This window comes from Mandrillus leucophaeus, unplaced genomic scaffold (assembly GCF_000951045.1).
Source record: "Mandrillus leucophaeus isolate KB7577 unplaced genomic scaffold, Mleu.le_1.0 Scaffold8, whole genome shotgun sequence".
Classification (NCBI taxonomy): domain Eukaryota; kingdom Metazoa; phylum Chordata; class Mammalia; order Primates; family Cercopithecidae; genus Mandrillus; species Mandrillus leucophaeus.
Window position 1 is genome coordinate 117,420 of NW_012108696.1, and position 9,595 is coordinate 127,014.

Here is a 9,595-nt window from a genome sequence, read left to right on the forward strand (position 1 = left end):
GCCCCCCAGGACGCCCCCTACCACCCGCCCCGCAGCGGGTCCCGGGACCCTCCCCAAACCCTGCGGGTCCCCGGGAGACCCCCAGATCGCAGGCCAGGCTGTGGCTGAGTAGGCAGGACCCCTTCTTCCGAGAAGACCCCTTGTGGGGTGTCGGGCTTGTGACACCCCCCGAGGCACCCTTCTGCTGCCAGCAACATCCATATCAGTAATACTTATTACTGTTATTATTATTATTACTAGCTGACACTCGAGCCCTTGCAGAAGTTCTAATTCTCAGAACAATTTTCCAGAAATTGAGATCAGAGCGTGATTTCACTTGCCCCAAATCACCCCTAAGGGTCGGAGATGGGGAACCCCCCAATAAATGTACTGGCATTCCTGCAGTTCTTTCTGTGTGTAGATTTCACACAGAAAAATGCAACCCACACTCCCCGTTCCCCGTTCGCCCCCGCCTAGTCTTTCTCTATCGACACACCCGCTGACACGCCGTATATTTTACTTGTTTATCTGCTCACCCCAGCCAGGAGGGCGGGGCTTTCTGTCTTGTTCCCTGATGTGTCTCTGGGACGCAGGGTAGAGTCTCTATAAATGAATGAATGGGCCGGGCTGCGGTGTCTCTCGCCTGTAATCCCAGCACTTTGGGAGGCCGAGGCGGGCAGATCACCTGAGGTCAGGAGTTCGAGATCAGCCTGGCCAATATGGTGAAACCCCATCTCTACTAAAAATACAAAAAATTAGCAGGGTGTGGTGGTGGGTGCCTGTAATCCCAGCTACTTGAGAGGCTGAGGCAGGAGAATCGCTTGAACCCGGGAGACAGAGGTTGCAGTGGGCAGAGATCATGCCAGTGCACTCCAGCCTGGGCGACAGAGCGAGACTTTGTCTCAAAAAACAACAGCAAAAATTAACCGAGCATGGTGGCATCCATCTGTAGTCCCAGCTACTTGGGTGGCTGAGGCAGGAGAACCCACTGAACCCAGGAGGTGGGGGTCGAAGTGAGCCGAGATCGTGCCACTGCACTCCAGCCTGGGCAACAGAGCGACAGTCTGTCTCAAAAAAAAAAAAGAATGAATGCACCAGCCTCTGCTGTGAGCACTTTCCAGGGATTAAAATGGGGTCTTCCTAACAAGGATCTGTTCTGTAATTATACCCATTTTACAGATAGGGAAACTACGCCCCAGCGTGGTGAAGCCACTTGCCTGAATCAACCAGCTGTGAGAGGAAGAGCCAGGATTTAAACCCAGGCCGGACACTGCATGCAGAGGACCATCCTAGGACATCTGTGCCATATCTGTGACAGCTGCTGATGCCTTTCACACTCACAGTTTTTTGTTTTTTGTGTTTTTTTTTTGAGACGAAGTTTTGCTCTTGTCGCCCAGGCTGGAGTTCAAGGGCACGATCTTGGCTCACTTCAACCCCCACCTCCCGGGTTCAAGGGATTCTCCTGCCTCAGCCTCCCAAGTAGCTGGGATTACAGGCACCCGCCACCATGCCCGGCTAATTTTGTATTTTTAGTAGAGACAGGGTTTCCCCATGTTGGTCAGGCTGGTCTCGAACTCCCAACCTCAGGTGATCCGCCCACCTCGGCCTCCCAAAGTGCTGGGATGACAGGCATGAGCCACCGCACCGGGCCTGTTTTTGTTTTTTAATAAGGACAGTGTCTCGCTCACTAGCCAGGCTGGAGTTCAGTGGCGCGATCATGGCTCCTTGCAGCCTCAAACTCCTAAGCTCAAGCAATCCTCCTGCCTCAGCCTTCGGAGTAGGTGGGACTACAGGCGCACACCACCACACCTGGCTACGTTTTTGTATTTTTAGTAGAGATGGGGTTTCACCATGTTGTCCAGGCTGGTCTCGAACTCCTCGCCTTAAATGATCCTCCCACTTTGGCCTCCCAAAGTGCTCGGATTACAGGCATGAGCCACCGCACCCGGCCTTATTTTTATTTTTCGTAGAGATGAAGTCTTCGTATGTTGCCCAGGCTGATCTTGAACTCCTGGGTTCAAGCGCTTCTCCAGTGTCAGCCTCCCAAAGTGTTGGGATTACAGGTGTGTGCCAGCGTGTCTGGCTGGTCTCAGGGTCTTTGTATGGGAACTGGGGCAGGGATGTTGAGAAACCCACCCTGCTTTTGGTGGGTGAGAGTCACAGGAGGCCTTCAGAAAAGTGACTTCTAGGCAGTCTCGGAGAATTAGAATGCCTGGGGAGGGGAAATCAGACAACCCTGTTCCAGGCAGAGGGAACAGCACATGAAAAGGCCTCAAGGCAAGGGATAGCAAGATGTTCCACCTTGGCTGCAGCCTGTTGAGTAGGAATGAAAGATGGGTAGGGTCTCCTGGGCCGAGGTGAAGAATTTATGATTTATTCAAGGGCAGTGAGAGCCAAAGATAATCTTTTCTTTCTTTTTTGAGACAGAATCTCACTCTGTCAGTTACGCTGGAGTGCAGTGGCATGATCATAGTTCACTACAGCCTTGACCTCCAGGGCTCAAGCAATCCTCCCCACTCAGCCTCCCAAGTAGCTGGGACCACAGGTACACACCACTATGCCCGGCTAATTCTTGTATTTTTGCAGATAGGGGCTCACTGTGTTGCTCAGACCGGTCTTGAACTCCCAGCCTCAAGTGATTCTGTCACCTTGGCCTCCCAAAGTGCTGGGATTACAGGTGTGAGCCACCAGGAGCAGCCTGTCTTTTTTCCCGGCTGTGTAGCATTCCACTGTGTGACCATGTCACAACCTACCTATTTGATTGGGGGCAATCATGACAAATTACAGCAGCTCTGAACACTCTTGTTCAGGTTTTTTTTTTTTTTTTTTGAGACAGAGTCTCACTGTCACCCAGGTTGGAGCGCAGTGGCGCAATCTCAGCTCACTACAACCTCCGCCTCAGTGGGTTCAAGCAATTCTCCTGCCTGAGCCTCCTGAGTAGCTGGGACTACAGGGCTGCCATCACACCTGACTACTTTTTGTATTTTTAGTAGAGACGGGGTTTCACCATGTTGGCCAGGCTGGTCTGGAACTCCTGGCCTCAAGTGATCCGCCTGCCTCGGCCTCCCAAAGTGTTGGAGTGACAGGCGTGAGCCACCGCACCTGCTAGGAACTCTTGATGTTCTAGGAGGGTGTCTCACATTGGAAGGAACCCCATCCTCCCCCGGGGGCAGCCACGACACAGAGGCAGGGACACAGCACTGAACCTTCTCACATCTTTATTTGAAAGGCACAGCTAAGCCCACCCTTGATACAGCATTTTCCACTTCTCTCTGTAGAGATCAAACGACTGAACACAAGATAAGCTGACTATATACACACACAGGTGTGGGTGTTGCTTTTTAAAAACATTTTTGTCTTTTTTTTTTAATATCCCCTTTCTTAAAAGACAAGCTAGTATACTGGAAAAAGAAAAAAATAATAATAAAATAAAAACCAAGACAACTTTAGTACCCTCATCTTTATTTGGGAAGGGGAGGGGGAATCCTGGGTCGCCCACCCTCACCCTGCTCCTCCCAGCACAGCTAAGCTCGTCCCTCGTGCCCCCTCTTTTGTGGGCAATGGGAGAGGACCAGGTGGGCGTGGAGGCGTCTGGAACTAGCAGAGGTGGTGAGTGGGGCAGGAAGTGGAGGTGGGAGCAGACCTGGGACCCGGGGTCGGGGGAGACTCGGGGTGCCCAGGATGGGAAAGGGGCAGCTAGCATTGCGTGCATGCAGTACCAGGGTGAGAGAGCAGTGGCGTGTGCCCCGAGGGGCCCGGGCAGACTGTCAGTTACACGTGTTCAAAACGGGGGAAGTGCCAGGGGTTCTGGGCTTCTCGAGGTCTTGCTCCCTTGGGGACCTGGTCTCCCATCTGACCCTCCAGGCCTCAGCTTGCCTCACATGTCAGGGCAGGTATCCACCTATCCAGGCTGCAGGGGAGGAGGAGGGAGGCCGGGACTGGGGTAGGAAGAAAGCTAGAGGTGGCCTGTAAGTCGGACTGGGGCCTCCGCAGGCAGCCGCCATAAATACTATGGGAGTTTAGCCAATCCCGAGCTCCGCTGTGTCTTGTGCTAAACATTCCTTTCTCTCCATGCCTCTGTCTCCCCTCTGTCCCCCCTCCCACCCTCCCCGTCCCGGCCCCCTGCTAATCCGACTTCTCGCCGTCATCCTCCTGGTGGGTGTCACCGTCGTGCCCGTTCTTGTCTTCCTTGGAGAGGTGGGCCTGGGAACCCAGCGCGGACAGCGAGAGCAGGCCGGTGCCTGCGCTGACCGCCGGCAGCGAAGGCGGCTGCAGCCCCACAGGCAGTGGGGTCAAGGGCAGGGCCAGGGCCTGCAGCTGGGACAGCTGATGGGCTTGGAGCTGCTGCTGCAGGGCGGGGGAGGGGAACGTTAGCTGCCTAGGGCCCACCTGTCCCCCGCCCACCCGCCCAGGTCCCCATACGTACTCGGATGATAGAGTTCAACTCAGGAGCGGTGACCTGCTTGGCCCTCTCGATGGCTCCCAAGACCTGCTGCTGGTGCTGGAAGGGGGTGAGGAGAGAGGAGAGGCAGTGATTCCTCCTGATCCTGACTGAGAGAGGAGGCGGGGGCTACCCTGAGGCCAGGAGGAGCCCCACTACCAAGTGGGCCATCATGTCTGCTCCTCCCAGTGGTTTTCAACCCCATCAGAAAGCGCCTTCCCTCTCTCCAACTGCTTCCTTTCACCAAGCTCGTCTCTTCATCTGGCCAATGGAGATAAATGGAAAAGTGCAGAAAACGATTAAAAGGGTTTTGTGCCAAGTAGTTAGAAAACGGCCTTTGAGTGAGTCTGGGAGAAACCCCGGATCCTGACCTATCCTATGTCCGCAGCCATGTACAAAGACGTGAAAAGACGTGAATATTTGTGCAGTACACAACCTGCCCAACTGTACAGGGACGTCCTGATCCTAGGAGCTCCAAGACTGTGCCCTGAGTCCGGCCAAATTGAGCCCTTCTCCTACCATGGCTAGAGAGGGCCCAATGAATTCTGGCAGAGCCAGCTGGGGCATGGACCTAGGTTCAGGGCAGTTCCTCCCCCAGCTCTCCCCAAACACCTGACTCTGTGGCCAGCAGATGCTAGAATCTATCAATCTCCCTTTTTGCTTTGGCCACCAGGAAGCCTCCGTTCTGAAAAGTTCCAATTGCCCTTTTCTCTAGGGCTTTCATTGGGTCCTTCTAGACTTGTCCCTGGGCAAAGCAGGGTACCCAAAGGATCCTGAGATACAGCGATTAAAGAGGAAATTACAAATTTTTGACAGTAAACTTGGCAGGGACAGGAGAAGGGCCTTACATGGCCCTGGGGAGGGGCAGCCTTGCATCCTGAGCCTCAGAACCCAAGAAAGGAGAAGAGAAGCTGGGCGTCAGGTTCCTCTGGGTGTGTGTGCATGTGGTAGTGTGTGCTCAGGATCACGTGTGCTCACGTGTAGCTGCACATTCCTGCGTGTGTGACCCTGTGCTGTCTGCACACACCGTGTATCCGTGCGTGCCTGCGTCTGTGTGTGTATCTCCCGTATGTTGATGTGCTCATACCTATCTATGTGGCTGTGTCCATGGGGGACCGCCCTGTGCTACCCCATCCCCGAAACACACCCTCTAGTCCTTGGTCCTGCGCAGCCCGCACGGCCTGAAGGATGTCCTCGAGAGGGTGAAAGGAGGAAGAGAGATGAGAAAAAAACATTCCTGGTGCAGTTTTGGCCCAGCCGACATTTCTACCTATGACATGACTCACTCCAGCTGGGAATTCCAGAGCAGGGTGAGGCCCGGCCCCCACACCCCTGCAACCCTGGAGTGTCTCCGGCCCGGGGATTCTTCTGCACAGGCCGGCTCTAGTGTCCAGAGCCAGGGAGGTCCAGAGAGGGGAGGCGTGTGCCCTGGGGCGCCCAGCACGCCCCCCAAGATGGTTGCAGCGGACAGGGGCTGGGCAAGGGGAGGGCCCCCGGCACCCCCTCCCTGAGGCCCTGGCTCTCACCTCTTGGGAGAGGTAGGGAAGGACCTGGGCACAAATCCCGTTCAGCCTTTTGACGATCTCCGCCTGGAACACACAGATGAAGTCAGCGTCAGTCCTGGACGGGTGGCAGGTGCAGGCCAGCCCCAGGAGGCCCGCACGGGGCCCAGCCCAGCCCCGCCACTTGCGGCTTCTCTCTAAGAGGGGCTAGGTCTGGCCAGGGTGGGATGAGCAAACCCGTGTTCGGGCCCAAGGGCAGCCAGTCCGTGGCAAAGGTGGGGCTGGAGACCGGCTGTCGCCTGCAGCTTAGAGGGCAGTAAATGCAGGATGAGGCCAGACTGCACATTCCTCGGCTACATTCCTCAGGGCTCGGCCACTCAGGCCCCTGGCAGATAGTAAGCGCTCGTGGGAATGTAGGGAGGGCTGGGGGCCACAGGTTGTGGGGAAGGTCTCCGCCTCTCCCGCCACCCCCAGGAAACACTCCAAGGGAGGCCTGAGAAAGAGGCGGTGGGGAGGAGAGTGGGAGCTTGGGAAGGGCTTAGGAGGTAACAGGATAACAGGGCTGGCTTGGTGCCCAGCCAAAGGCCGGCCGCTACCTGCCTGGGGGTGCCCAAGGGGGTGCTGGAGGCGAGGGGCAGAGGGGGAGGAGGGGGGAAGGAGGAGAAGGAGGAGATGGGCGTACCTGTTTGTGCATCTCGATGTTCAAACCGTAGGACATCTCATAGTACTGTATGGGGGAGAGAGAGAGGGAGCGGGAGATGAGGGCGGGGAAGGATGGGGGGGCATGGAGACAAAGAGATAGGGGAGTGGCAGAGACAGACAAAGAGGGGAGACAGCAAGAGACAGCTGAGGGCAGGAAAGAAACGAGGCAGGTGGGAGGGAAAGAGCAGGAGGGAGAGACGCCCACACCCAGCGTCCCAGCCAGCCCGGGAGAGGGGCAAGGGGCCCGCTGGGGCTGCGGATGGAGACTGGAGGCACTTTAGGTCCCTAGCCCTGGCCTGGCTCCTCCCCCACTCCGTGTGCACCGCGAGAACACACATTCCAGGGCTCCTAATCTTGTATCTTTCTATGATCTGTCTGCGGGTGGGCCCAGACTCCAGGGAAGTTTGCCTGCCTGGGTATAAACAGTGAGAGATAAACAAAGCCTGCTGGCTCTGGGGCCAGCAGCTACCCCTGCCCGAAGCCCCAGATCTCACCCTGCCCCTCCCCTGCTCTAAACCCTCCCATGGCTCCCCGTCACCCCTGGGGGAGAAAACCAAGTTCATTCCCAGGCCTTCACATGGCTTCTCCGTCTCTGTCTGGTGAACTCCTACTCATCCTGCAAGACCCCAGCTGTGTGCCCCACTTCTCCATATAGTCTTCCTCAGGCAGGTCCTAGGTCCCTCTATCTGCCCCCAGCCCTATCCTTCTGGCTGGGAGGGTTAGGGTCCGGCTCTGCCTCCCCCACAGTCTGGGAGATTTGGGTTCTGGGCTGAGACCCCAGCATCGCGGCTTGAGGGCCAGGCCAAGTGGGGGTAAGGGAGGGGATTTTTGATGCAGAAATTGCCACCTGGTGGTTACTAAACTGAGCAAGTGATTCTGGCAGCAGCAATGCAGTGTCACACCTCAGCCCCCCAAAATAAGTAGGGCTCAGACTCCCTCCCACAGGCTTCCTCTTTGAGCTCGGGCCCAAAGGGGTTAAGCGTGTGGACGCTGGGACCTTGGCGGTGGGGAGGGACCCGGCTGCTCCCCCACGTCAGTTCCTGGCTGTTGGCTTTCACAGCCGGTGAGCCTCCTCCTCCTCCCTCCTCCGCTGCCAAGGACAGCCAGGGGACCTGGCAGGGCCGGTCTGCAACCCGGCGGTTTGGCACCTAGGCCACTGCCTCGGCCAGCTGCCAGGCTAGCGAGGCAGGCTCAGCCCAGCAGGGGCCGGCTGAGTGGAGAACAGGCCCCGAGTCCTCGCGCTTCCCAGGGGAGGTGGCCGGGGTTTAGGGAGCAGCTGCCTGTGGTGGATGGGATGTGGGGGGCCCTGTCCCCCACCCCCAACACTGGACCTAGGGGCGGAGTTACTTTACCATCACATAGTGACGCTGCATCTCCGACTTCTCACTGGCCAACTTGTCACATTCGAGCTTGAGGCTGAGGAGGCACAGGGGGAGACGGGTGGTTGGTGGCAGCTGGATAAGAGCCCCCCACCCTCCGTGATCCAGGGGAGGAAACTGAGGCTCCAAGGCCCCAAAACCCCTGTAAGGGAAAGATCAGCCAATTCTCAGAGGGTCAAACAACATTTTTTTTTTAAATTGAGACGGGGGTCTCCCCATGTTGCCCAGGCTGGTCTCAAAAACTCCTGGGCTCAAGCAATCCTCCTGCCTCGACCTCCCAAACCTCTTGGGATTACAGATGTGAGCCACCCACCGTGCCTGGTCAACGAAGCCATAAACTTTGATAGGGGCTGAGGACGTTGAATTGAGGGGCAGGGAAGCTGGTAACAGTTGAGCTCTCTGTGATGCTGGGGGGAGGGGAGAGCATCAGGGCCCCTGACTGTAAGAAGGGGTGACGAAACCACCTTTGCAGATCTGGTCGGGCGAAAATATCCAGTATTATAGGAACAACTGAAGTTCGAGGACGCACAGCAATGCTGGCTCAGAGAGTTTCACGAGCTTTTACCTCTCACGATCCCGATGAGGCCCGCAATGTCATTGTCACGCTCCTTTTATAGATGACACAGTGGACACCCAGAGAGGGTGAGGAGCTGCCTCAAGGTCACACAGCCAAGCAACAGCCCAAGCTCTCAACCACAGGGGAAAATTTTCCAGACCCAAATAGAACGTACAAAGAGGCTGAGCGCGTCTGGGGCTGCGAGGCGGCTCCCAGCTGGACTTCCCACGGGGACCCTAGCTTCATGGGGGGCCTGGGCTTCCCGGGCAGACCCCTCAGCTCCCTCTTAGTCCTTCCTAACAGCCTTTTTTCTTTAGCTGAGACAAAACACACCATTTCTCCCACTCCACCTGGCCAGTCCAGGTGGCTGACACCAGAGCTTCTTATAGGCCCTCCCGGGAAGGAGGAGCTGTGGGACATTTCTCAAAGCCCCCATGAGGGCGTCATGGCCGGAGGGAAGAGAGCAGGCAGGAGGGCCTCCCAGTCCAGGCAAAGAACTGGTGGTGGTGGTGGGGGAGGTGTCCTTTAACCTATTTAAATCCAATCCAGCACAGGGCCCCTGCGGACCTGGCTGTGGCTTACCTGTTTCTACCATCCCTGCCCCCTCTCGGGCTGGGTTCAAAGCTCAGCCCTGCGTCTTCCCTGCTGTGTGACTCTAGGCAAACTCCACTACCTCTCTGGGCTTCACTTCCTCTTCTGTAACACTAACCTCGCAGAGTGTGGTAGAGAAGAGTCAATGAATTCAGACAAGGAAAGTTCTAGAACAGTACCTGGCATACAGTAAGCATCCCATAAATGCACGTGGATCTTAGGATACCCCAGGAGCCTGGCACTTTGCTCCAACAGAGATAAGTGTGCCCGGTTGAGGATGCTTTGGCCGCCACCAACTTTTCTCTAGTTTTCTTTTAAAATGTGCATTTGTTGCTACCATTAAAAAAAAAAAAAATTGGGGCTGGGTGCAGTGGCTCACGCCTGTAATCCCAGCACTTTGGGAGGCCGAGGCGGGTGGTTCACTTGAGGTCAGGAGTTCGAGACC

General features: G+C 56.4%; 1 protein-coding gene across 2 annotated transcripts in view; it reads right to left on the reverse strand.

The window, feature by feature from the left end:
* Positions 1-3,180: 3,180 nt before the first annotated feature.
* Positions 3,181-9,595, reverse strand: part of AES (amino-terminal enhancer of split) — a 9,979-nt gene continuing 3,564 nt past the window's right edge. For both annotated transcript variants that reach the window (XM_011967327.1, XM_011967328.1), the window contains exons 3-7: positions 7,977-8,040; positions 6,605-6,649; positions 5,947-6,009; positions 4,406-4,480; positions 3,181-4,326 (exon numbers count right to left, since the gene is read on the reverse strand). In XM_011967327.1, coding sequence (XP_011822717.1) covers positions 4,105-4,326; positions 4,406-4,480; positions 5,947-6,009; positions 6,605-6,649; positions 7,977-8,040 — 469 coding nt within the window. In that variant the 3' untranslated portion in view covers positions 3,181-4,104. The remainder of the gene's footprint in view (positions 4,327-4,405; positions 4,481-5,946; positions 6,010-6,604; positions 6,650-7,976; positions 8,041-9,595) is intronic.